Source organism: Chionomys nivalis, chromosome 6, assembly GCF_950005125.1.
Source record: "Chionomys nivalis chromosome 6, mChiNiv1.1, whole genome shotgun sequence".
Lineage (NCBI taxonomy): Eukaryota > Metazoa > Chordata > Mammalia > Rodentia > Cricetidae > Chionomys > Chionomys nivalis.
The window spans coordinates 69,193,472-69,220,249 of record NC_080091.1 but is presented as its reverse complement, the minus strand read 5'-3'; the positions used below and the strand labels follow the sequence as shown (position 1 = coordinate 69,220,249).

The following is a 26,778-nucleotide window of genomic DNA, read 5'->3' as shown; positions in this document are numbered from 1 at the left end:
GAAGCCATGGAAAGGTGCTCCTTACTGGCTTGCTTCACATGGCTTGCTCAGTCTACCTTCTTATAGAACCCAGGACACCAGCCCAGGGATGGCACTGCCCACTATTGGTTGAGCCTTCCTCCCATTGCTCACTAATTGAGAAAACGCCTTAAAGCTAGATCTCATGGAGGCATTTCCTCACCTGAGGCTCCTTCCCTCTGATGACTCTAGCTTGTGTCAAGCTGACAAAACCAGCTAGTACATAGCCTAAAATTAACTAGAAAAATGGATAAAAGGTAAACAAAATAGGAATCAAAAAGCCAGAAGAAAAAGAGAGTCAGTTATGAAAACGTTTCTTTCTGAGTTAAGTGGGGAAAAAACACAAACACAGATATACTCCTTAGCTGGTACCTGAGCTGGCCTGGGCAACACTGGCAAACCTAACTTAAAAAAATGACTCTGCGCTGGGTGGTGTGGCGCACGCCATTAATCCCAGCACTCAGGAGGCAGAGGCAGGCGGATCTCTGTGAGTTCGAGACCAGCCTGGTCTACAAGAGCTAGTTCCAGGACAGGCTCCAAAACCACAGAGAAACCCTGTCTTGAAAAAAACCAAAAAAAAAAAAAAACCAAAAAAAAAAAAAAAGACTCTGGCTGTTGATGGTGGCACACGCCTTTAACCCCAGAACTCAGGAGGCAGAGGCAGGTGGATCTCTGTCTGTGAGTTCGAGACCAGCCTGGTCTACAAGAGCTAGTTCCAGGACAGGCTCCAAAACCACAGAGAAACCCTGTCTTGAAAAAAACCAAAAAAAAAAAAAAACCAAAAAAAAAAAAAAAGACTCTGGCTGTTGATGGTGGCACACGCCTTTAACCCCAGAACTCAGGAGGCAGAGGCAGGTGGATCTCTGTCTGTGAGTTCGAGGCCAGCCTGGTCTACAAGAGCTAGTTCCAGGACAGCCAGAGCTGTCACACAGAGAAACCCTGTCTTAGGAAAAAAAAAAAAAAAAAAGGCCTGACAAACTCCAATTAGTATTTTTAGGGAGAAACTTAGATCCACATAAAAAAATACACAAACCCTAGTACAAACGTCAATATACTTCTGTATCACTACATTGGCCATGACATAGCTCAACTTCCTAAAATAACAAAAGCTCCATGTCAGCTCTATGCAGCTAGCTGCCAGACATTCGAGGACACACATATTAAAAGGTATATATGTCTACTTTAAAAGCGTTGTTTTCTAAAACTCACATGCAGATAGCAACCATCACCACTTTTCCCGGCCCCTTAAGGAACAGCGACAGGGTCCTGGAGCGCGGCTGTAAGACAAGAAAGAAGACTCTCAAGTCTCTCAGAGAAGCACAGTCAGAAGTAGCTCTGACACAGCACAAGATTTATCCTTTTTCAAAACCTCTAAATGGGGCTTACTTTTAAATTCTTTTCATCCAAAATTTCTCTGCAAAAGGGGCTTCGAGAATGGTTGTTAAAGAATGTATACTACCTCTACAGAGAATGCAGGTTTGGTTTCCCACCCATGTTGGGTAAATCACAAGAGCCTGTAACTCCAGCTCCTGATGGATGGTCTGACCACCTCTTCTGTCCTCTGAGGACAACCACATCACATGCACATACCCGACAGCCCCCCAAACACACACATACATATATGCACAATTAAATAATGTTTTAAAGTGTGTACTTTCCCAAACCTCAGATGCTTAATTGCTCCTAGAATTAATTCCCAGCCTGTCCACACCTAGAAGAGATCTGAAACAGCTACAGAGAAGATCACACTAAAGTGATAAAACATTTTGACCTGAAATTCACATGCTCTAAAATTCTCGATTTTTTTTAACAACTTCTTCACTTTGAGAAAGGAACAGCGAAAGGTAACAGGCCTGCTGCTCTGGCTTCACTGAGTCTTCTCTCAACACCAAAGTCCTCCCGCAAAAATTGTTCAATTGCCTAATCTGCCTCCTCTGCCTCCCAAGTGCCGGTGTACTCCCACCGCCTGGCCATAAAGCTTTACTGACCACCCACAGAGCCAATCTACTATAAATTTATTATTGTATTTATTGTATTATTAAATTTAGAGCTATATTTATCTTCATGTCATTTATTCACGATGCTTACTGTGCAGCTACTGTATGTCTGGCACAGTTTTAGGAGCTAGAATCCTTTATTCTAGTAGATGAGGCCAGAAGCAATTTGTAAAGAAATGCCTGACATCAGATAGTGAGGCATATCACAAAGAAAAGAAGACTGAGAACAGTGGGAGTGGGGAGTGGTACTTTAGCTATAACAGTCAAGAAAAGAGGCTTAATGACAAGGAAGCAATCATGAAAAATATAAAAGAAGCATGTTTGAGGAAGTTTGTAGCAAGTTCAAAGACACTGAAATAGAAATTACCTTAATTGAAATCAAGAACAAAGTAGGACACACAGGGCTACTGTGCTAAAACCAGGAAGCCAGAGCAATGGCAGAAGTTGGAGAAGAATGAATGGGAGTAGACAGAAAGGGAGAGAGGTAGTAAGAGAAGGCACATAGAACTTTGTAGACTATATTTCCAATTAGACGCTAATGGAGAAAAGAAATCACCCGACAATTTTAAGCAGAGATAACACAGTCTAATTTATGCTTTTCAAAGATACAGTTTGTGATGTAGGAAAAAAGCAGTAAGTGGAGAAATTAACTAAAAGGGTATCCATGTAAGAGATTCTAATAATTTAGGTAAGGCTAAGGCTTCAATAAGAGACACGGTAGTAGGTAGCCATATTAGGGATCTATTTTGAAGATGACAGTGGTCCCCACTAACAAATTTAAAGTATAAAAGGGTCCATAAAGAATCTTACAGGAGCTAAAAGATGGCTCAATGTTAAAAGTCTTACTATGTATACTGGGTAGTTTTATGTTAACTTGATATAACCTACGGTCATCTGAGAGGAGGAAGCCTCAATTAAGAAAGGGTCTCCTTAAGATTGGGTTTCAGGGAAGCCTGTAGGGCATTTTTTTGATTAGTGATTGATGGGTGGGAGATAGCCCATTATAGATGGTACCATCCCTGGGTTAGTGGTCTTGGGTTCTATAAAAAAAGCAGGGTATCAGGCGGTGGTGGTCCATGCCTTTAGTCCCAGCACTTGGGAGGCAGAGACAGGTGGATCTCTGAATTAGAGGCCAACCTGGTCTACAGAGTGAGTTCCAAGATAGCCAGAGCTACACAGAGAAATCCTGTCTCAAAAAAAGAAGAAGAAGAAGAAGAAGAAGAAGAAGAAGAAGAAGAAGAAGAAGAAGAGGAAGAGGAAGAGGAAGAGGAAGAGGAAGAGGAAGAGGAAGAGGAAGAGGAAGAGGAAGAGGAAGAGGAAGGAAGGAAGGAAGGAAGGAAGGAAGGAAGGAAGGAAGGAAGGAAGGAAAAAAGCAGGCTGAGCAAACCAGTAAGCAGCACCCATTCTGCATCTGCTCCTTCCTCCAGGTTCCTGCCTTATTCCTGCTCTGACTTCTTTCAATGATAAAATAAACCCTTTCCTCCCCAACTTGCTTTTTGGTTAGAGTGTTTTGTAACCAACCAACACTGACTAAGACACTATGCAAGCATGCAGACCTGAACTTGGACCTCTGACATGTATGTTCATACAGTGTGCATCTGTAATGCAAACATTGAGAATCAGAGAAAAAAGGGGATCCTGAGGGCTTCCTGGCAAATTAGTCTGGCTTAATCAGTGAGCTCTGGGTTCAGTGGGAGACCCTGTATCAAAAACTAAGGTGGGAGAACAATAGCATTGCTACCTGATGTCAATCTCTGGCTTCTCCATGAGTACACACATGCACATGCCATCTCTTCACCCCAAAATTAGTCTCTAATGTTTGATAACTAAGTAGAACCACCTGCAAAAAGGACTGAGCAAGGGAAATTAATGAAGAGGAAAGATGGTTTGGGGACCCTAGTGAGCAAGGAAGCTGCTGCTGCTGCTGACTTCAACACTTCCTCCCCATTCTGGTCGCCACAAGGTGACCTTCCCCCATCCTGTTGGCCTCTGTCCACGTCCTTACCACCCTCTCCTCTCCCTGGAGGCTGACTAAGTTTAGTAACGTAGTTAAACAAATCTTGTGAGGATGCTGGGCATGCCTCCTAGAACTGGCTACAATACTGGGTAAGTCAAAATCAGAAGAAGTGGGGCAGAGGTGTGACAGGAGTTGAGACTGGATCTTGCTATACGGCTCAGGCTGGCCTTGAACTTGGCATCCTCCTGTCTCCACCTCCCAAGTACTGGAACCTATTAACACAGGGTTTAGACTCTTGAGTAATAGGTGAGAACAATATGTAGTACAGTTTGAGGTTTTTGTGGGACTTCATTCTTGGTGAATGACATAGCTGATAACAATTCTGTCTGGCTTGCTGGCTATACCAGGTCTTGAAGAGCCAGGATGTTCCTTAATAAAAGTGCAATAATTATCAAGACAATTGCAATTCAAACTTGTATTTTATACATGTAACTTGGCAAAGGAATGAGATTTCCATTTAAGGCTGTTTGAATTTTGTTGGCCTATGCAGCTTTGCTTTTGTACTTGCCTGGTGCTTTGCTTTGTTTTGTCTTAAGCTAGCTCTGGAGCCTAGAAATTTAAAGAACACACAAGTACGACATGGATAACAGCAAAAACAAGAGCTTCTACTTTTAAAGGCCAGGCTTTTATTAAAATATAATCCAAAGTCAGCTGTCCCTGGTTTTCTGCTAACTGCCTTTGCGGCAAGAGAAAAAAACTGCAGAATAAATCTCATGTGTGTAGCTTCAATTTCACTCCGATTTATAAGATAGAAACTCCGACATGGGTCTAGATTTCAACTATCTCCTGTTTATTGAAAACTATAGACTGTGAATACTTTTATTATATTGGGAACATGTCAAATTCTTTGTGAAGAGATGAAAATAGTAAAAAAAAAAACACAAATAGTGAAAAAATGTTGCTTAAAGTGAAAAATAAAGATTTCTTTAATGGGAAGATTGAGGGGAGGGTAATAAGACCTTTAAAATCAAAGCAGAATGTCATAAGGAAAACTACTCCCCAAACCAGGTTGCTAAAGGATGGAGTAAAGAGGAAAACATGCTGGCATTAACTAGACCAGAAATAATGACAAGGCCCAAAAGGATCAAGCAGGAGAACAAAAATCTGGAGAATATGAAACCACAGAGAGCTAGGATCCACAGCCCTCTTGGCAAACAGCCTAGAAAAAACTGCTCAGAAGTTCCACAATAAAAGCCTGTCTCAAAAAAAAAAAAAAAAAAAAAGCTAGAGAACCCCATCTTTTTAAAGATCAGAACGACAAAACAATGATAATTATTGAAGCTGGATCTCTTTATCAATTTTTTATATATTTGGAATTTTCACAATTAAGTTTGTTTCTCTTGTTTTGTTTTTTGTTTTTCTTGTAGACCAGGTTGGCCTCGAACTCATAGAGATCCACCCGCCTCTGCCTCTTGAGTGCTGGGATTAAGGGCATGTGCCACCACCGTCCAGCTAAGTTTGTTTTACATTGTTATAAATATTGCACCAAGTCTGATGACCTGAGTTCCCCAGAGAGAAGGGAAGAATAGACTCCTGCAAATTGTCCTCTGACCTCCCCAGAAGCACCATGGCATATGCATATATACGCACACTAAATAAATAAATATTAAGTTTTTTTAAATTACCACAGATGTCAGAGAGGACTACAGGGAAAGCTGCACACACTACTCAAAGCACCACTGTGCACTGTAGTCCTGTGGCTGTGGAGCTAAACTTAATCTGGGACACAAGGAACTTTCAAGGTCCTGAAGGACTAGCCTAAGACATTCACAGACAGGATCCTAAGGTAAGGCATAAGAAAGTAGAACCAAGGCCGGGCGGTGGTGGCGCACGCCTTTAATCCCAGCACTCGGGAGGCAGAGGCAGGCGGATCTTGTGAGTTCGAGACCAGCCTGGTCTACAAGAGCTAGTTCCAGGACAGGCTCCAAAGCCACAGAGAAACCCTGTCTCGAAAAACCAAAAAAAAAAAAAAAAAAAGAAAGTAGAACCAATTAAAGGGGAAATGAATTAAAGGGACATTGCAAAATTAGATTATCAGAGGGTGAGCTACTGCTCTGATGAGAGAATGCTTTTTAGTAAACCAAGGACACTGTGACTTTATCTCTTGCAGTTAGAGCTCCCGTGAGACAAAAGGAGTATAACAAGAAAGTGTCTGCATCCAAAGTAAAAAATATGAAGACAATATGAAATTCTAACAAGCATGACTGCTATATGAACAGATATAAGGACTCTTGTATCTTATGAACAGCTATAAGAGGCAGATGTCAGTGGCCGAAGTCCACACTATAAGGCAGTGACAGTCACCTTGCAATACAAGGAGAGACGACAGAGACCTTCAGACCACATCTTCAGTGCTGCTTTCAAAAAGGACCCACAGAGCTGCCGGGCGGTGGTGGCGCACGCCTTTAATCCCAGCACTCAGGAGGCAGAGGCAGGCGGATCTCTGTGAGTTCGAGACCAGCCTGGTCTACAGAGCTAGTTCCAGGACAGGCTCCAAAACCACAGAGAAACCCTGTCTTGAAAAACCAAAAAAAAAAAAAAAAAAAAAGGACCCACAGAGAAACCAGAATCACTATCAATGGAAAGAGGGTTAGCTCGAGCTAACTATAGTGAGCAGCTGTGTCCAATTCTGAACTGTGTGAAAAGGGGTCAAGACTCAAATGCTACCCAGAGAAAAGACAATTTGCATAGGCAGCCTTTGCCCAGATATACATTAACTTGGTTTGTTTTGAAAAAGAATCTCACTCTTTAGTCGTTGCTAATTTGTGGCAATCTTCCAGCCTTAGCCTTCCAAGTACTGGTATCACAAGCATGAGTTATGACACCCAGCTATGGCATTTAACTTCTTCTTTCTCTTCTTTTGAGAGAGTGTTTCTTTTGAGCATAACTTCACTATGTAGCCCTGGCTGGTCAGGAACTTAAGGAGAGCCTACTGATTCTGTCTCCTGAGTGCTTAGAATTACAGGTCACAAACCATCCAGATATACCTGCTATTTATTAAGATGGGTGATCCCTCCCAGTCAAGTTGAAACGGAAAGTCTACCTGGACATAGATGGCTTTGTATCTTGAATACTGTTTGTGACTTTGGAAAGAGTCATTTCAGTGGGATGAAAACCCAACTGGACTGAATTTAAGAGGCAAGAGGAACTAAGTTACTGAATTAAAACTTTTTATATTTTTCCTAATACTAACTCTTTCATGTAGAAAAGATAGTATTTAGGAGCATGTGTAGATAAAGGCCTATTATCTGATGACGAAAAAATGAGGTACTCAATGACTAGTCCAACTTAAGGCCCACATCATGAGAAGGAACCCAAGTCTAACACCGCCTGGATGGCCAGGAACTAGAGGCAGGACAGACCTAGAAACCCAGGATAGAATCAAATGTGATGTGTGTGTGTGTGTGTGTGTAATGAAATGATTTTCAAGGATATTCTGTTATATTCATACATTGGTGTCTAGTCCAACTATCATCAGAGGGGCATCATCCAGCAGCTGATGGGAACAGATGCAGAGATCCACAGCCAAATATTAGGCAGACTAACAGGCAGGGTAGCCCACAGAAGACGAATGGGGAGGAAGGATTGTAGGAGCCAGTGGGGCTGAGGTCACCATGAGAACACAGCCCACAGAACCAACAGAGACTGAAGTGATAAACACAGACCCTGTATGGGTCTGAGGTAGGTCCTCTACATATACCTTAAAGTTGTGTAGTTTGGTATTCTCGTGGGAGTTGGGGGTGAGGATGTCTCTGACTCTTTTACCATCATGTGGGACCTTTTTCTTCCTACTGGGTTGCCTTGTCCAGCTTTGATATGAGGACTTATACCCAGTCTTGTATCTTATTTCTTGTATCTTGTTTGGCCATGTTTGCTGGATATCCCTGGGGGGGTGTCGCTCTTTTTTTTTTTTTTTTTTTTTTAAGGAAATGGAGGAGTGAATCTGGGGTAAAAAGGAAGGTGGTAGGAAGAACTGGAAGGAGTAAAGGGAGGAGAAACTGCAATTGGGATGTAATGTATGAGAGAAAAATAAAAGTTAAAAAAAGAAAAGAAAAAATGAGGTACTTTGAAAAAATTAAAAATGGTCGTTGACTTACAGGACTATGTGTCTATAAACCACCACAAATTTAAAATACTGTAGATTGAAAATACATTGAATCCATCTAACCTAACCACAGCATACCTAGGCTGCCTCAAATGTGTTCAAAACCCTTAGGTCTGTCTTGCACTGAGTAAAATATTGAGTATGACTGAATGCTACATAGAAATTATAAACAGAATGGCCATATGCTTATGATTCCATACCACCAAGTCCATAAATTACAAAGTGAACCACTTTATGACAGGAAACACTTATACAACTGTTTTGCTTTTCAGTTAAAACATGAAGCAGGGTTGGTAGCAGAGAGGCAAAAGGTAAGGCTGCAGGAAGTTTGGGAACAGAGGGAAAGGCATACACTAAGCTACTTTACAGTGAAGAGTGTACCAATGAAGCCACACAAGTTTCCACTGACTGTGTACAGCACATAATAAAGAACAATCAAACTGGCTGTGTAATTTTCTCTTTCAAGGGAAGCTTTTATGTGCAAAAGCTGAGAGCAGGCAGCCTCCATACTGACTCAAACTAGGAGAAGGAGAGATGACAAAGGCGATTAAGGAGCTTTTATACAAATATATATGTCTCTGCGTGTGTGTATGTATGCATGTGTGCATATATGTATGTATAGGCATATGTGTGAGAGATATAGACATGAAAGAAAAAATTCTTCTAAAAAGGAAGCAAACAATCCCCTTTATCTATATATGTTTAAGAATCCTAGGAAACTCATGTCACAATTTTAATTCCAGGAAAACAAACAGAAATGAATAGACATCAGTTCAGCTAATTACAATGTGCTCAAGAAAAATCTTGGATTATGATCAAAGACTTGCTAGAATTTCTTGGATTACGATCTGTAGCACGATTAATAAAAACCCAGAAACAGATATTGGGGTTCAATATTGGGGTTCTGAAGGTCAGAAAAGCAAAACAGTCAGTCACTAGTTCATGAAATATCATTACAATGATCATACATAGTTCACACTATATTTAGTTTGTCAAATAACATGTGAGTATAATTGAAAACATATCCTTACCTTTGTGTTTCCCAAGAAATCACCATATTCTCTTAATATTCTTTGGTTTCTAAATAGTCCTACAGGAATCAAAAGATAAGTTTAGGTCATATATTGTCTTACTAATCAGTCTATATTAATACAACTATTCTTTTTAAGACTGTACTAAATGGTTGAAAGTGTAGCTCAGTAAGTAGGGTGCTTGCTTACTATGTACAAAGTTCACTACCCAGAACCAAGTATGCCAGGTATAGCACACACCTGCAATCCTAGCATTCAGGGGTGGAAACAAGAGAATCAGGAGTTCAAAATCTTCCTTGGCTACATAGCAAATTTGAGGCTAGCTTGGGTTTTGTGAGACCCTGCCCATTACCCTCATCTGAAGGAATATATTCAGAAAGTTTCTCTCCATAGATATGGAAAACTAGGATTACACTATTATCTATGAAGAGCAAGATGTACAAATCTATGCACATGCAGGGTATCTTCCCATTTCTATTATGTGTGTACAGGCTGCTCGAGAGGTGCCACAGCAGCTAGAAGAGCCTGTTGCTCAATCATGAGGATCAGAGTGTGGATCCCAGCACTACCTCCCATGTCGGACAGCTCACAAGTGCCAATAATTCCAACACCAAGGGACAGAATGCCTTTTTCAGGATTCTAGGGGCACCTGCACACACATGTGCATACACTCACAAAGACATGTACAAATACAAATACATAAATCTTTTTAAAGTATGTATGTAAATTTTGAAATGTATTAGAAATATTCTGAAAGGAGTATCTATCAATAACAGTTATCTCTAGGAAGGAAAATGAAAACATTATAGAAAAAGAAAGAAAACATCACTCTATATTTCTGTATTTGTTTGGAGTACGGGGAAATCAAACTGCATTCTTTTTTAGTCATAAATACATACATTACTTTTGACATCAATAAATATATTTATATAAATAGTGTAAAAACAAATCTTTCAGGGCCCTAACCCAAAGCTCTAAACCACTGAACTCAGTTCCTCGAGAGTCTTACTTGCGTCTGTAGTTGAAAGACAGTTTCTTACTCATGTTGGACCAGGTAAATGTTTGCTGAATGAATGAAGTGGTTGTAGAAGCAGTAACTACCACTTTTATAATGGTAATCATCAAATCAGACCCAAAGTGTTTCTAGTGTTGTTTACCAGAAACTACAAAAAGTGTTTTTCACTTCCTCTCATTAGCTTAGAAAGTTATCAAGGGAAAAACAATTTTTTTTTTCTAAACAATTCCCACAGTGAAAACTGGTACTTTATGGAGCAATAGAGTCAAACCATGAGGTGCAAACACTAGAGACTACCTGGCTCTCAGGGGCACAGCTCTTACCTATGTTACTTTTCAACAAGCCCAGCATTAAATTAAAAAAATACTTTGTTGGGGAATATTAATTTAAGGTGTATTGCTTTTGTTTATGCTGCATTTGTTTAACTCTGTGAAGCTGTGGTTCTTTGCCTGTTGAAAATACCTGATGGCTAATAAAGAGTTGAACAGCCAATAGCAAGGCAGGAAAGGATAGGCAGGGCTGCAGGCAGAGAGAATAAACCGAAGGAGACATGTAGAAGGGGAGAGCAAGAGAACAAGGAGAGGACCACATCAGGGGTCAGCTACCCAGCTACGCAGCAAGACATAAAGAAAGAAGTCAAGAAAGGTGTACAGAAATAGAGAAAGACAAAAGTCCAGAAGCAAAAGGTAGTCAGGATAATTTAAGTTAAAAAAAGCAGGCAAGAAACCAGTCAAGCTAAGGCCAGCCATTCATAACTAAGAATAAGCCTCTGAGTGTGATTTATTTGGGAGCTAGATGATAGGACCCGCAAAAAGTCAAAATAGTAAAACATCACACAACAATACTTACTTTCTCTGTATTCTATTTCTGCTTCTTTACGCAATTTTTTCTCCCTAGCAAGCGCTTCAAGGCTTCCCCAAACTTCCAAAGCTCTGTGTATACATACACACACATGGTCACCAAGAGACACTTTAAATTACATTGTAATAATTGTAATTAAATATAAATGAATTGTAAATATATAAGAAGCTTATTTAAAATAAAAAAAGCAAAAGGTCTCTCAGACCATAAAAAGGAACATTTAACCTTCTGAGTCAAATCTACAGATTCAAATCAACTCATCCACAAATGTTCTTATAAGTGAGAATATATTTATTTATCTAGTACATATAAGAACAAGTTGCAAATAAAAAAGAAAGCATCATTTAAGAAACACATCGTTTGGAAGATCCTGTTTAAGATGTTGTTATAACTAGATCCAGCATGCACTGCTGAGAAGGAATGGGGACTTATGCTCTTACTTTGCTTCCACATCTGACCTCAAGAACACGGTAAAGGACTCAGTATCATCGTGGGGACTTCGTCGTCTGATTTTTCGAAGTTGTTCTAAATCACTGAGACATAAATGTGTTGAAATTAATCAGATGATGCCTGTACCTTATAGGTTAAGGACAGTAAAGAATTACAGTGACCCCCATCTTGAAAGAAAGGATCTGTACAGCTTCTAAACATCAGTTTAAAGATGGCATTTTTAATACAAAAAAAAAAAATAGTCTGGAGATAGTAAAGAAGATAATCATTGAAGAATACCATACACAGACTCCATACATATAACCCGGACTGCACAGGGTCTCATCAGAAACTTAACAGAGTCAGGCCTGATCACTACTTCGGTGGGAGTTGCAACTCCCTCACTGATACTTGTACTATGGGCATAATCATCGCACTTTTAATATATGTAAAAATTAGAATATACACAAGTATCGCTCTTCTATTTAAGAATTTAAATTAAGTGCCAGCAAGATGGCTCAACAAGTAGAGACCTTTGCTGGCGAGACTAATGACCTGAGCCGGGTCTCTCAGACCCACATGGTAGAAAGAACCAACTCCCAAAAGTTTTCCTCTGGCCTCCACACATGCACCACAGCTATGCACCCACATACTACACAAGCACAATTAAATGTCCCCAAATTAGTGATTACCTGTAGTCACTTTTCTTTCTCTTAAATTCTGAAAGGTTTATATTTTCATCAAACCACTATTAAAGTTATTTTATATTTAGATAACTAAATATATTAGACCATTATTTTATATTTAATGACTGGTTGTCTTGCAGAAATTTTGTGACAGCAATGAACAATTATCTTCATGACAATTTTGAAATTTAATACAAGACAAAGGATCATACTATTTGCACAGAGTACTACATTGAAAGAAATTACTGTACCTGGACTTAAGACAGAACTCATTTATTGCTCTCACTCCAGTGATGAAATTATTTTTAGTGTATTTTGGTCCATACTCCCTTTTCTTAAGGACTGCTTTGACTAAACCAGAAACAAAGAGATATGTAAGCATGAACACTGTAGGCACTACTGGAAAGTGAATACTTGTTGAATTCCACAGACATTTGTTATGTTTTCCTGATGTATATACAGGATGGTATCACAGAAAAAGAAATGTCTCCCCAGTATAGAAAACTAGGATGGGTCATAAATCTAGTGTTTACCTCTATAGCTCATCTCTAACTGATGCTAAAATACCAACCTGATATCTAGTGGACATCTTGTATCAGTACTGTTCTGTCTAAAGCATTAAAACAATTTAAATGCTTTGGGTCTATGGGCAAATAAAGTTTCAATAAAAATTACAGAATAGTTCAATGTTTTATAAACTGTAGAGTAAAACCAGAATTCATGAAAAGTCAAAACAGAAAGCAATAAAGGATACTGAATATAGGAAAGAAACTTTTATAAAATGTTTTGATACCCTTATATATAATAATCTGTACGTTTCTTAGATCATTAAGTAACATTTGTTGTTAAAAAACTTAGGGCCACCGGATAATTTCACACAAGACTAAAGAGAACTAAGAAATACTTCTATCAATCAAAAATTGCAAGAATTCTTCAAATTATAAGAAAATATTGCCTTCTATTAAACTACTGTCTAACTGTTGGGTATCAAACTGTCAGACACAAAAATATGATACAAATTTGGTACAGATTATAGTTTGAGAGTTAAAAAATTACATGATACATTTCTATGCTAATAAAGCATATAAACTGGGTGGTGGTGCACGCCTTTAATGCCGGCACTCGGGAGGCAGAGGCAGGTGGATCTGAGGCCAGTCTGGTCTACAAAGTGAGTTACAGGACAGCCGGGACTGTTACAGAGAAAAACTGTCAAAAACAAACAAACAAACAAACAAACAAACAAACAAACCCAAAAACAACATCAAAAAAATAAAGCATATAGAGTAAGACTTTCTGTCCCACAACATAAATAATGTAAGCAAACCTCTGAGTAAGACTAAGACAACAAAGGCTGTGCCCTGCATTAAACCGTCACCTGGCCACCCCACCAGACGCTGCTCTCTCAACCCTACCTTTCTATTCTACTTCCAAATAGAATTAAGTCTAAAACGACTCATTTCTGTGGGTAAAAAGCACCCACTGAAAACAATAAAACATCAGCACTAATATTAAATGCACAATACATCTTACTAAGAACATTTCAAAAATGAAGTTCAATACAAAAGCCAAAACTTCATTTGAAGAAGTATATAAAGGCATTCGGACTACTTTTTCTCTGAATTCTCAGTCTCTAGTGAACTTTACTTCTATCATTCTAAAACTAAAATCTGGTTGTGGGTTATTCTAGAACTGAAAGGAAAATTACATCTCTTTAAAAGGATGCATTCTTTAAAGATAAAAAAGAAACCCTTCAAAATAGTTAGCAGTTCCTGTTGGCCTATCCGAGACCAGATCATGGGTGATTGGTGGCCGTGGTCACCGCTATCCCAGCACTATTTCTCTTTTAATGGAAAGAAGGTTTCACCTTGTAACCTGGGATCCTGCCCCAGCCTCTGACAGGCTGCAATCACAGGCAAGTCACACACACAGTCCAAATGCTGATGACTCTTGATTACTTAACTATTTGCATGTGTAATCTTCAAAGCCACCCTGATGAGTTTTATTTTTTACTATCTTAGAGAAGCAAGCTAAATGTCAGAGGATTAAGTAAGTTGCCTTATATTAGACAGCAAGGAAGTATGAGAGCCAAACCTGAGCCTGTTTGTCTGACACCACACTGCTCACATCGCACAGACCCACTGACTTCATGAATTAACAGTCAAACTCCACCTAAATTTAAGCAAACTACAGCTGAAGATACTGGCCTCTTGTTCTTTACTAACATTACTTTTCTAAAAATATAAAGCAAACTGAAGATTTTGGTTCCTTACACTTATAAAGTATTTGTCATCAAAATGCAAAATAAACTTCAGCATAAAGCAGCATATAAATAGAATAAAAATTTATGACCAATCTATTTAAAATAAAAGCAAAATTATAACCATGTTCTTAGGATAATGTTAAAGACTGTCACATAAATTCTGCATATTTATATATATCCACATACTAAAACATCAAATAAGATATATTTACCTCTTACTTGGAGAGGATCTTGTTTAAGTGGAGCTTTGAGTTCTGCGCCTATATTTTCTGCTGTAAAGTTTATTAAAACAAGTTTACATTGACGTTTTCCAATAAAACTGTAACTTAGTAGTCAATTTAATCAAGCAATATATAACTGATCATTTATCATAAATGATATAACTGATCATATTATTTTAATTCATTCTATAAAACATAAGAGAGTCAAACTTCATAACAGCTATTTATCTCATTAATAAACTACAGGAGAAAAGGCATGGAATCATTTCAAGAACTAAAGACAAAACAAAGCATTTGGTAAAACTCGTACCCACACACACGCCAAAGCCTTCAGAAAAGTGACAGAAGGATTTGTTTTAAAGGGTAAAATAAACCACTGACATACATAAGCCATCTATTAATGAAAGGGTAGGTGCATTTAAAATAAGAAAACAAAGGTACAAAGAATCCTTCCACTATTTTAGAGACTTCAGTAAAGAAGTCTATTAAGTCATGTTAGACAACTGTAGCTCCATTCACACCCCCCCAAAAACCATTTAAAAGATGAAAAGGAACGGAATCTATCTGCCACTATAAGCAAAAGAAATGCTTACAAATACAAATACAAATGCCAGTGCCTTCCAGTGCCCCACTGTAGACACACAGACTACTGTTATGATAAAGAAAGATTTTCTTTCTTTTTATGAAGCAGGGTCTCAGAATGGGCTCAAATCCATAATGCTCCTGCTTCAGTCTCTTATGATGAAATTATAGGAGAACACCACCAGCCCAACAAGAAAGTTTGTAAGCAGGACATAAATAACATAAAGGGAAAAGAATTAGTAAATTAAAATTCAGAAAATCTAGTCAATAAAATATTCTATAAAACAAAAAAAGAGGCCGGGCAGTGGTGGCACACGCCTTTAATCCCAGCACTCAGAAGGCAGAGGCAGGTGGCGGCTATCTTGTGAATTTGAGGCCAGCCTGGTCTACAGAGTGAGTTCCAGGACATCCACGACTGTTTCACAGAGAAACCCTGTCTCAAAACAAAACAACAACAACAAAACAAAAAATGGTGAGGGGTGGACTGGAGAGGTGGCTCAGCAACAAAGAGAACTTGCTGCTCTTCAGAGTCTGGTGCCCAGCACATGGGTGGGTGGCTCACAAATACCTGTAGCTCCAGCATCAGACAGAGGATATGCTACCCTCTTCTGGTCCCCACAGACACCTGTACATACACAGACACACATGGAACAATAAATCTTTTTCAAAGGAAGAAGAAAAAGTCTCAAATTGGGAGAAATTATTTCCAACAAATAGAGCCACAGAGCATTAGTATCAAGAATACTTTAAAACTTCCTTCAGGGGCTGGACAGATAGCTTAGAGGTTAAGAGCACTATCTGCTCTTCCAGAGGTTGTGAGTTCAATTCCCAGTAACCACAGGGTAGCTCACAACCATCTCTAGTGAGATCTAATGCCCTCTTCTGGCTTGCGGTATACATAATAAATAAAGAATCTCTTGGGTATATTCCCAGGAGTGGTATTGCTGGGTCCAGGGGTAGGTTGATCCCAACTTTTCTGAGAAAGCGCCACACTGATTTCCAAAGTGGTTGCACAAGTTTGCAGTCCCACCAGCAATGGATGAGGGTACCCCTTTCTCCACAACCTCTCCAGCAAAGGCTATCTTTGGTGTTTTTGATTTTAGCCATTCTGACAGGTGTAAGATGATATCTCAAAGTTGTTTTGATTTGCATTTCTCTGATCGCTAAGGAGGTTGAGCATGACCTTAAGTATCTTTTGGCTTGGACTTTCCACAGGGCAGGGAACCCTGACTGCTCCTGGGACTGGAGAGGGAGGAGAAGAGGAGTGGGGGGAGGGGGAGAGGGGCGGGAGGAGGGGGAGGGAAATGGGAGGTGGGGAGGAGGCGGAAAATTTTTTTTCAATAAAAAAAAAATAAATAAATCTTTAAAAACAAAATAAAACAACAAAAAAACTTCCTCCAGATCAATAAGAAAAAGTTTATTAAAATAAGCATTAGAACAAATATGCATAGAAAAACAATTATGCATTGCCATTAGATGTATGAAAAGGTGATTATTTCATTAACCAAAGAATTCCAATTTACAACCATTACACTATGGAAAATGAAAAACCATAACACCCAAGTTTGGTGACCGTGTGAAAGAACGGGAATATGGCTGCTGGTGGGAACAGGCACAAGTATCGATCATAACTATAACCCAGTAATTTTTCCAGGTCAATAAGAGCAAAAATATCCTTGTACAAGGGAAACAGAAGAGAGGAATGTGGCATTCACAACAATATTCTGTTTTAAAAACTACAAAAAACAAAATGCCCACCAGTAAAATAACAAACAATGGAATGTTACATTCATTGGCCATTTTGTATATAGCGGTGACAATCATAATAATGGCTATCTTTCCTTAAGCCCTCACTGTGAGCCAAACACTACTGTATCAATGCTGTTAATTCACACAACAAATAGCCCTCAATAGTATGTGCTATAATTATAATTATGTGCTATAAATTATTTGAAAATATCAAATCCATGAATACATTGATAGGATAAATCTAGCAAAAAAAAAAAACGATGAAAACACAAACAAAACTTCAAAGAATACATGTAAACCAACATAACAAAGTTCAAAACCAGAAAAAACTAAGTAATTTAGAATACACAGATATGCTATTCATTTCACCTCCCCTTTCCAAGAGTTATTAATTATGTGATGTGTTTACGCCTGTGTGAGTTCATGCACACTGTATGCATGCAGGAGCCTGTGGAAGTCAGAAGAGGGCATCAGATGCCCTGGAACTAGAGTTAAGGCCGTGAAGTGGTGCTGATACTGAACCTGAGTCCTGAGAGCAGCAAGTAGTCTTAACCATGAGCTATATCTCCAGCATCCTCTCATCTCGCTTTTTTTAAAAACCCAAGGTACTGGGGGCTGGAGAGATGACTCAGTGGTTAAGAGCACTGACTGCTCTTCTAGAGATCCTGAGTTCAAATCCCAGCAACCACATGGTGGCTCACAACCATCTGTAATGAGATCTGGTGCCTCTTCTGGCGTGCGGGTAGCATGCAGGCAGATTGTTGTATACATAATAAATAAATAAATCTTAAAAAAAAATCAAGGTACTAAGGCTGAAAACTTCAGGAAAATGACTTAGATACACACAGCAAATGCAAATTAGAGACAGATGCTATCAAGAAGTTCTTAGGCTGATTAGCAAATTCCAAGATTCTAATTTTATTTTCTAACTTTAAAATAAATATTACAATGTACACATATGTAATATATATTTAATATATATTTAAAGATTATATTTAAATAATTGTTTAAATATATAAAATATATGCATAATTTAATAATATATTGTTAAAGATAAAGTATCTATAAATGCATAAATATAAAATATATTTTGCAATAAAAACCTCATTCACACTTAAAACTTCATTCAATAAGAGAATTCCATATTTTTATCATAGTTTGATTGCAGACAATACCTACTCAGCATTCAACTCGTGTCAAGCATTACTCTATGTACTTATGTGACCTATTCTACTTAGTTCCCACAAAATCATTTTGGTATAGGTATTATTACAAAGAAACTGAAGCAGAGAGAGGTTATAATGTTTCCCAAAGTCACACCACTACCATTTCCTTTTTTATGAGCAAAGAGATTCCAAGCAAAGGGGTCCTATAACTGCACAGCTGATATTTTGGACATAGAAACAGTCAGGATCGAAACCTAAGACATTCCTATTGGTGTGATGTGTTCTGTTAACCATTTTCCTATACTACCTTCATGTTTACAACAATAGCCGATACATAAGCAGGCATCTTTTACATTGGGGCAAAACAGAAGGAGCTCACGGTGCATGCTAAGTAACTAGTGACATGTAAACCATGTGAACCTCTTGAATACTTTCTGTGGAAGAATGAGGATGGGCAATGGAGGAGGCAAGCAGAGACAGAATCCCATCTGGGTTTTCAGTAGAAGCTGAGGGAGAACAGAATCAAGGAAGGGAAAATTGCTGGTATAGTTAGAAGATAAATCACAAGAACAAGTGCTGAAGCAGATGCGAGAGAGAGAGGAGCAGAATACAAAGAAAGTCTGTGTTTCCACCTCTTTGCAACATGCACGCATTTAAATGCTATGCCTCTGCATTAAATACAACCATCTGATTGCTGTGTTTCTGTCCTTTTTCCTTTGCTTTTATTTTTTATTTCATATTTCCTGCCATCTGTTAAGAGTCGACTGATTTTCCATATGTTCCTTCCACCCCACTCTCCAACTGTTGGTTTAGAAATTATAAACTTATATTTATACTCTTTAATTTAGTATACATAGAATATTTCCTGTAACTCTTTTAGCCATCTGCAAAGTCAGTAAATATTTCCAATCCTCTAGAACAAAAGAAACCTTACATACCATCCTAGATTAAAGTTTTAATATCAAATACTAAAAGAACATTTGCTATTTCTATTAATACTTAATTTTATCAACATAATTTAGCCATTTCTTGTTCTTCACTATCTTTTCTGTATTCTTATATCCCTGAGTTTATTTTGTAACTTAGGGAACTATTTAATTTAACGATGTTCTTCTTTAACTCTGAGTGAAATGGCTGTAATATCCACCTTCATGTTTAATAACAAGCTTATTTTCACCTTTAAATTGGCAGGAAACTGCAGAGTAATGTTTAGTTTTCCTCCCATGATCTCAAAGCTATCACTCCCAAGGAGCATTCCTCTGGTTTTCTGCATACTGTCGATATATAAAATGATTATTTCAAATGAACAACAAGTAGACTCACAACATCCTGGTTGGGCAGTTCTTACGCTGAATTGTTGCTTGATCTCATTTTAATTCTGGTTTCTCTACATAAGATGTCTTTCTTATCCTGCTCAATAGTCCAAATGTACTTGTTGCAGGATATTCGATCACATTGCAAACCCTGAGTTTGCGTTTGTGTTAATCAAATAAAATCAACCTTGGTTCAGGGGTGGAACCAGGACTAGAACTAGTTGACTAGAAATAGCTAGAGTCTGGAGGAGCCAGGGATATGAAGAGACACACAGGAAGAAGGGGGTGGGACTTGGAGTCCCATGCTTCTTTTTAGTTTCAGAGGAGTGGTGAGATGCGTCTCTTGCTGGATCTCCAGCCAAAAAAGGAAGGTCATGGTTCTTCTCGGCTTCTCTGACCTAGCAGGTTTTCACCCCAGTAGCTAACTCCCAAATCTTTATTGATAAATAGAATAAAGAAGACTTAGTTAAAACCCACACATTATGGCCATGGCAAGGTCAGGGTTGTGGGACCAGAAGTCCCTTCAGGCTGCAGCCTGAGTGGCAGGTGGGTCGCTGATGGCGGGGCTGTGGGGCAGCAAGCAGATGGTAATTAAAATATCAGTAGACTTATGTGCAGCCATGAAGCTGACAGAAAAATATCATTTGGTACCAAATGTGGAGGCCACATATATCCACCATAGAGCCTGAGAAAGCTAAAATAAAAAAGTTCCAAATATGGAGCCAGACATGGATTCCTGGTAAATGCAATCTCTCAGGCAGTGACAGCATTTGCCTTATACAGAGGCATGGCTCCTTTAAGAGACCCTGCTAGCAGTTGAGCACTTGAGAAGCTGGCCTCCTACTTGGCATTAGGTAAAAAGCCTGTAGTGGACCTACCAACTTCACAGAGCTGGGGCCAGTAAACAGGGCTTGGCCAATGCCTGTAGGCATGAGGCTTGGCTCTCACAGGTCTGGCTGCAGCCCAGAATTAGTGGGGTAGCCTGCTAGACCCAACCCAGGGGGTAGATGGGGGTAGAGCCAGCTACCAGCACCGTGTGCACCATGTGCACTGCAGATGGGCTGCCCATTTAAGGTTTGGCTCACACGGTCAGAGAAAATCTGCAGGCAAAAAGTCAGGTCCAGACCAGGAAAAAAAAAAAAACAAACTCTGAATAGGTACAGTATACTTGAAAATGTGTTTAGATGCTGAAGAAAAGAAAATGGGTATGGACAATCACAGAAATATAAAGTTTTAAAATAACACAGTACAGTCTTTGAAGAAAGAGTAAAGTAATGTAAAACTAAGCTATGTGAGGATGGGAAATACACAGGGCATCTGGATTTTGTATGGTGCTTGGTTGACTTATGTTTTTGAATGATAATGAGCGAAGGGCAAATGCTGCTGAGAGACACTGGATTGTAGAAAAAACTGCTAAATTAAACCAGCCTATATATTTTAAGGATGACTTAACTTCAGAGTGGAGTCAAAATGTGTTGCATTGGGGGAGAGATGATGCCTTTTTTTTCTCCCACAGGAAATAAAACCTATGTATTTCTTTAACATTAATAAAGACCAGATTTGATTTGGGGAGACCTCCTGAAAATTGTGGATGCAGACATGAAGGAAGAAACCAAGAAAAACTACAAGAGGAGATACATGCTGATCCCTCTACATAGGAACAGTTCTGAGACTAAATGAAACATGAAAAATCTTGTTGGCTACAGAGTCCTCAAGAATTATTATTATATGCCATTCTTTCATATAGCATGAATGAAGATTTATATTACAGTTTGGATATATAGGCCAAACGACTTATAAAGTTGACAGATGTCTTTTGCCTGTTCAAACAGAAAATAGAAAATCATCTTTAGCTGATTTGTGCATACTGCACATTGCAAAGTTGTGTTTATACAGATACAGAAGTTTGTTGCATTTTCAGAAAAGAAAAAAAAAACAGACACCAATGAAGACAAGTAGCCCAAGTGACCAAGCCTCTAAGAACACCTCTGTTGCAGTCTCCTCAAAAATCTGCACTCTGAACAACTTCGAAGAAGCTAGCTGAGATAGTTTAGCCTCGAAGACTACTCTAGCCAGGACTTCAGGTAAGCTTTGCACTTTCCCATTACACAGAGACTGAACAAAAAATAATAAGCTAGGTCTTTCAGGACTTAACCATTACCCCAATTTTCTCAGGATCCAATGAAGATGTCACCGGCCCCAGACAACAGGAAGTAATTTTAAGAACATGGCCTCCACATTCCCAAGAGGTGGGGTGGGTGGTTTTTGGTCATTTGGTAGGTTATGGATGTCTGTCATTGTTTGGGGAGGGGAGCTGGTTCCAAGTTGTTACTGGCCATGGTCAGAGGAAAACTACACAAATGAAGTTAGATTCAGGGATCTCTTTCTGAAAAAAAAATGGGGAGGATATAGGAATGACAATCTACTTAACTAAAAAGCAGCTACTAGTTTTATTTACATTGGTATGGATTTTTGTACACTCGTACAAATTTAAGGTTATTTTTATTTTAACATATTGTATATATGTTTCTACTCTTGTTTAAGGTACTTTACCTATGAAGTTCATTTTAAAACGTAATGTTAAGTTCTAGTCCTTGAAAGCTATTATTACAAACTATTTAGGATAATTAAGAAATGCAGGTTAGTAGTTAGTCATCTATAACAATCAAACTTTTAGTCATGTTAGGTATGTTTTCAAGGTCCAATAGATATACTTTAGATAGATAGGTGGTCTTAAAACACTTCAGAGACCGACAGAATATGACATTTAAGATGTTTTAATAACACAAGACCTTTCATGACAGTGAGATATGTCTACTCCTGCAATGTCAATCTACTTCAAAGAACATGATGGGCATTGAAGAACCTCCATATGGAATTTGCTTTTATTGTGGCAAAGTCAGTCACTGGGTAAGAGACTGCCCTTGACTCCGCTGCTGACAACATGCTGTCCAAATGGGACAAGCAGCACAGAAAAGAAGGTGACTGCCAAACTTTGCCAAGTCAAGATAGGACAGTCCTTCAAAATTCCTGTTTCAAAGAAAAACCTGTCAGATATTCTAGGCCTGTAGACCAAAGATGAATGCCCTAATAGTGCAGAGAACTTTGGGTGACTGTCAAGGCAGCCATTTGTCTCTGTCATTTCTATTGCTTTAGAAGCTGCTTGCTCTGCACTTCCTGTTTACTCAGGTAAAAATTTATCCTCCTCGGGTCTCTGACGGGAATTGAATACTACATAGTTATACCATCTTCTTTGGTACCAAATTCAGAAAAGAAAATTACAAAAAGAGATGCAAAGTTTATAGGGTTGGAGAGACACAAAAGCTTAAGTTATCTAAAAAAATGTTTTTAGCTCTAAAAGGATAGTTTTAGGCTAGTAATACAAGTGTGTGGTGTATGTGGATGTCTGTGTGTGGTGTATGTGCACATCTTAATGTGACTGTAGTAGGCACAAGAATAGACATGCACCATGTGGGGGTCAGAGGACAACTTCTACCCTCTTGCTGTTTGCTACTGCATGTGCCAAGCAAGCTGGTCCATGAGCTGGGATTTTTCCCATCTCCACCTCCCACTTTTCTGTAGGCACGCTAGGATCATATATGCTCTACTGCATCATCTTTATGTGGGTTCTGGGGATCTGAACCCAGTCCTCACACTTGACGGGGAACACTTTATCCTCTGATCAATTTTCTCAGCCCCCCATTATCTCTATAAATTACTTCTTTTACTGTCTTCTCACTCTTAAATGACTATGAAATATTAGCTAGAGCTTCATTCTGTTTTATTTTGTATGAGACAACATCTAATCCAGTACAGTACAGGCTGGTCTCAGACTACAGCAATTCTGCCTACACTAAAATATGTCAAAAGCTTCAGAAACACCACTTAACCCCCACAATGATCATTTAACCAAAGCACATAAAATAAGTTGCTCTCAGATGGAAACCTGTGACTATTCTCATTAAGAACTGTCTAGATGTTACTATATATATAATGCTATGAAGCACAAACAAGGAGGTTAGCAAATGGCTCAAACACATGCATGAATACTTATTTTATAAACCACAACCATCTTAAAAAACTCATACTACTTGCTGGTATAGAATCTTCATAATTTCCACAAATAATCCGATATTCTATCCATGAATACCTCTAGACATTTGTTTTAAGCTCAAATTCTGGCTGTTTGCCACACATCTGCTGTCATTAGTAAAATTGAAACTAATTTTACTAAAATTCAAACCATCTGAATGCTCCTTAAAAATTTAAGGATGTCTTAGCAAGCCTCTGCTCCTTAATGAGCTGCTCCTGACTTCACCATGTGATTTGAATTATTCAAAAGTCAATCTAAAACTCTTAAGTATATAAATTATCTTTCAATCAAGCAATTACTTGGTATCTATCTGATAGCTAACAAGGTCTAATTTGGCTTAGGCAAATCTTGAAAAAGAGCCCAAAATAAAACTGTCAATAAACAATGTATTTCTACTATAAGACAATTAAACTCAAATTTTTATTAGTCCTCAGAGAAAAAAAGAAACAAATTCATGAATGTCAATTTTAAAGATCCTATATAGTGGAACCAACATTTAATATATTTGTCTGAGTTTATATTTACCTAAGGAAACCACTATCTAATATATTTGCCCTTATATGTCATCTCATCAACTGTTCTTTCCTTTACTGGGTTTTAATAATAAGCATGCTGAATTCTGAACTTAGAGACTCATTACACTTTTTATTCCTTCAACTAGTAATACCCAACTCTTTAAAAATTCAATTAATTTTGTGTGTCTATATGTGCATATATGTGAGTTATGTAACCCATGTGTGCTATGACATGTGTGTGTGGAGGTCAAAGGATTTACTAGAAAGACTCACAGGCTGTGTTTCATCTAGTCCAACACTGGCTGACTGTCCACCACCATAGCTGTTTGGTCCATGTGGCCGGAAGCCCAGTCTCAGCTAGTCTTTAGTATACACTGGAATCTGAAGAAGTAGACTCTAACGCCAGTGAAGGGATGGACTTGCTTCCTTCTTCCATGTCCTTTACATATGCTGCCAGCAGAAGGTGTGGCCCAGATTAAAGGTGGGTGGATTTTTCCACCTCAAAAGACTTGGAGTAATGGTGTATCTTCCAATATACCACAATGGTGGCATAAACCTTTAATCCCAGCACTTAGGAGGCAGAGGCAGGCGGATATCCAAGTTTGAGACCAGCCTGGTTTACAGAGTGAGTTCCAGGACAGTCAGGGCTATACAGAGAAACCCTGTCTTAAAAACCAATACATACATACATATACACATACATTACATACATACATACATATATACATGCATAAAGACGGATCTTCCCACCTCAAAGATTCTGATTAGAAGTGGGTCTTCCCACTTCAAATAATTTAATTATAAAAAAAAATCTCTCACAGGCATGCTCAGCCATTTGGGTTTTAGTTAATTTCAAATGTAGTCAAGTTGACAACCAAGAATAACCATCACAATGGGGCACTTTGAGAGGGAAGAAAGTGAATTTTTTATTTGAGTAAATTTGTTCTGTGGATAAAGGGAAGTCAAGGGGAAACTCTAAAAGAAAGTGAAACAATCTATTGTTTAAGGATCAAGCTGGCCATATGGAAAATCAATACAGAAGCAAAGAGGAGCAGCAGCCTGCTGTGGTTTGAATAAGAATGCCCACCATGGGCTGGGATTGGGGCTGGAGAGAGAGCTCAGTGGTTAAGAACATTGGCTGCTCTTCCAGAGGACTCAGGTGCAACTGCCACACCCACATGGCAGCTCACAAGTGTCTGTAACTCCTAATCCAGGGGATCCAATACTCTCTCTCATACAGACATACCTGCAGGCAAACACCAATCAACGATCATAAAATAACAGATAGAAAAAAATCCCTGTCATTAATATAGCTAAATCCTTGCTTGCATTACTGTTTCAGGTTCCCTCCTTTGTAATCTGTTTGCTATTTTTCAACAAGCCATCCTCCAAAATCTTAAAAACAAATCCAGCCTCTGTTCAGGCCTTCTCAAAGATACTGACAGACACCCTACTGGGACAACCTGTGAGACACCCCACCCCCACCCTGAGCATTTGCCAATGGCATGACATCTTACCTGGTGGTGCCCCTCCCTTCCTCCCTCCATCCCTCCGTCCCTCTGTCCCTCCCTCCTTCTTTCCTTCAAGTTTCACTGTAGCTTTGGAACCTGTCCTGAAACTAGCCTCTCGTAGACCAGGCTGGCCTCGAACTCAAAGAGATCCGCCTGCCTCTGCCTCCCAAGTGCTGGGATTAAAGGCGTGCGCCACTGCTGCCTGGCTCAGGTGCCACATCTTGTTCCCTACCCAGTTCTTCCTCCTGTCTAGGAAGAGAGAGCCTAGCTGCAGGCTCTTTGCCATGAGTTTATGGCCAGTCTGGAATATGTAATCTTGTCTCAAAATAAAGTGTATTAAAAATATAAATAAAATAATAAAGTTGATGTGCTTATGAAATGCTCAGTGAACAAAAGCACTTTTTTTTAAATATTTATTTATTTATTATGTATACAATATTCTGTCTGTGCATATGCCTGCAGACCAGAAGAGGGCACCAGACCCCATTGCAGATGGTTGTGAGCCACCATGTGGTTGCTGGGAATTGAACTCAGGACCTCTGGAAGAGCAGTCAGTGCTCTTAACCTCTGAGCCATCTCTCCAGCCCGAACAAAAGCACTTTTATACAACCTTGGAGAGTAGGTTTGATCCTCCACACTCATAGGAAGGTAGAAGCATCAACTTCAAAAAGTTGTCCTCTGAGCTCCAGATGTGCACGTACATGCATGCAAACACACTAATAATAATTTTGTTAAAGGCTGGGGTAGCTCAATGGTAGAGTATTTGCCTCTTGTGTGAGTTCAATCACCAGAACAGAAAAAAAGGAACAAACAAAAACAACAAAACACCAATGTATGTTTTATAGAATTGAATGGATATAAAATATTGGCCAATAAATAGCACATCCATTGGGAACAGGTTGTCAAGAGTTAGGTATTCTAAGGTCTTTGCATTTTCCAAGGGAACTTAAATATTGATTATCTTTAGTCTTCGAAGCAATAATAGAATATACAACTTCTATATAAAATTGGAAATTATAGATATTATTTTATTTTATTTTTAGTTTTTCTTAAGACAGGGCTCCTCTGTGTAGCTTTGGACCCTGTCCTGGAACTCACTCTGTAGACCAGGCTGGCTTTGAACTCACAGAGATCCACCTGCTTCTGACTTCTGAGTGCTGGGATTAAAGGTGTGCACCACCACTGCCTGGCATATAAATACTATTTTTA

The 26,778-nt window shown here is 38.9% G+C and overlaps 1 protein-coding gene across 4 annotated transcripts in view; it reads right to left on the bottom strand.

The window, feature by feature from the left end:
- The window catches only part of Slc30a9 (solute carrier family 30 member 9), a 65,757-nt gene that overhangs the window by 29,996 nt on the left and 8,983 nt on the right, over window positions 1–26,778 (bottom strand). For 2 of the 4 annotated variants that reach the window (XM_057771753.1, XM_057771756.1), the window contains exons 3-8: window positions 14,632–14,691; window positions 12,411–12,510; window positions 11,485–11,577; window positions 11,033–11,115; window positions 9,169–9,227; window positions 1,228–1,295 (exon numbers count right to left, since the gene is read on the bottom strand). In XM_057771753.1, the coding sequence (XP_057627736.1) occupies window positions 1,228–1,295; window positions 9,169–9,227; window positions 11,033–11,115; window positions 11,485–11,577; window positions 12,411–12,510; window positions 14,632–14,691 (463 nt within the window). The remainder of the gene's footprint in view (window positions 1–1,227; window positions 1,296–9,168; window positions 9,228–11,032; window positions 11,116–11,484; window positions 11,578–12,410; window positions 12,511–14,631; window positions 14,692–26,778) is intronic. The other 2 variants (XM_057771754.1, XM_057771755.1) reach the window with 2 other exon arrangements.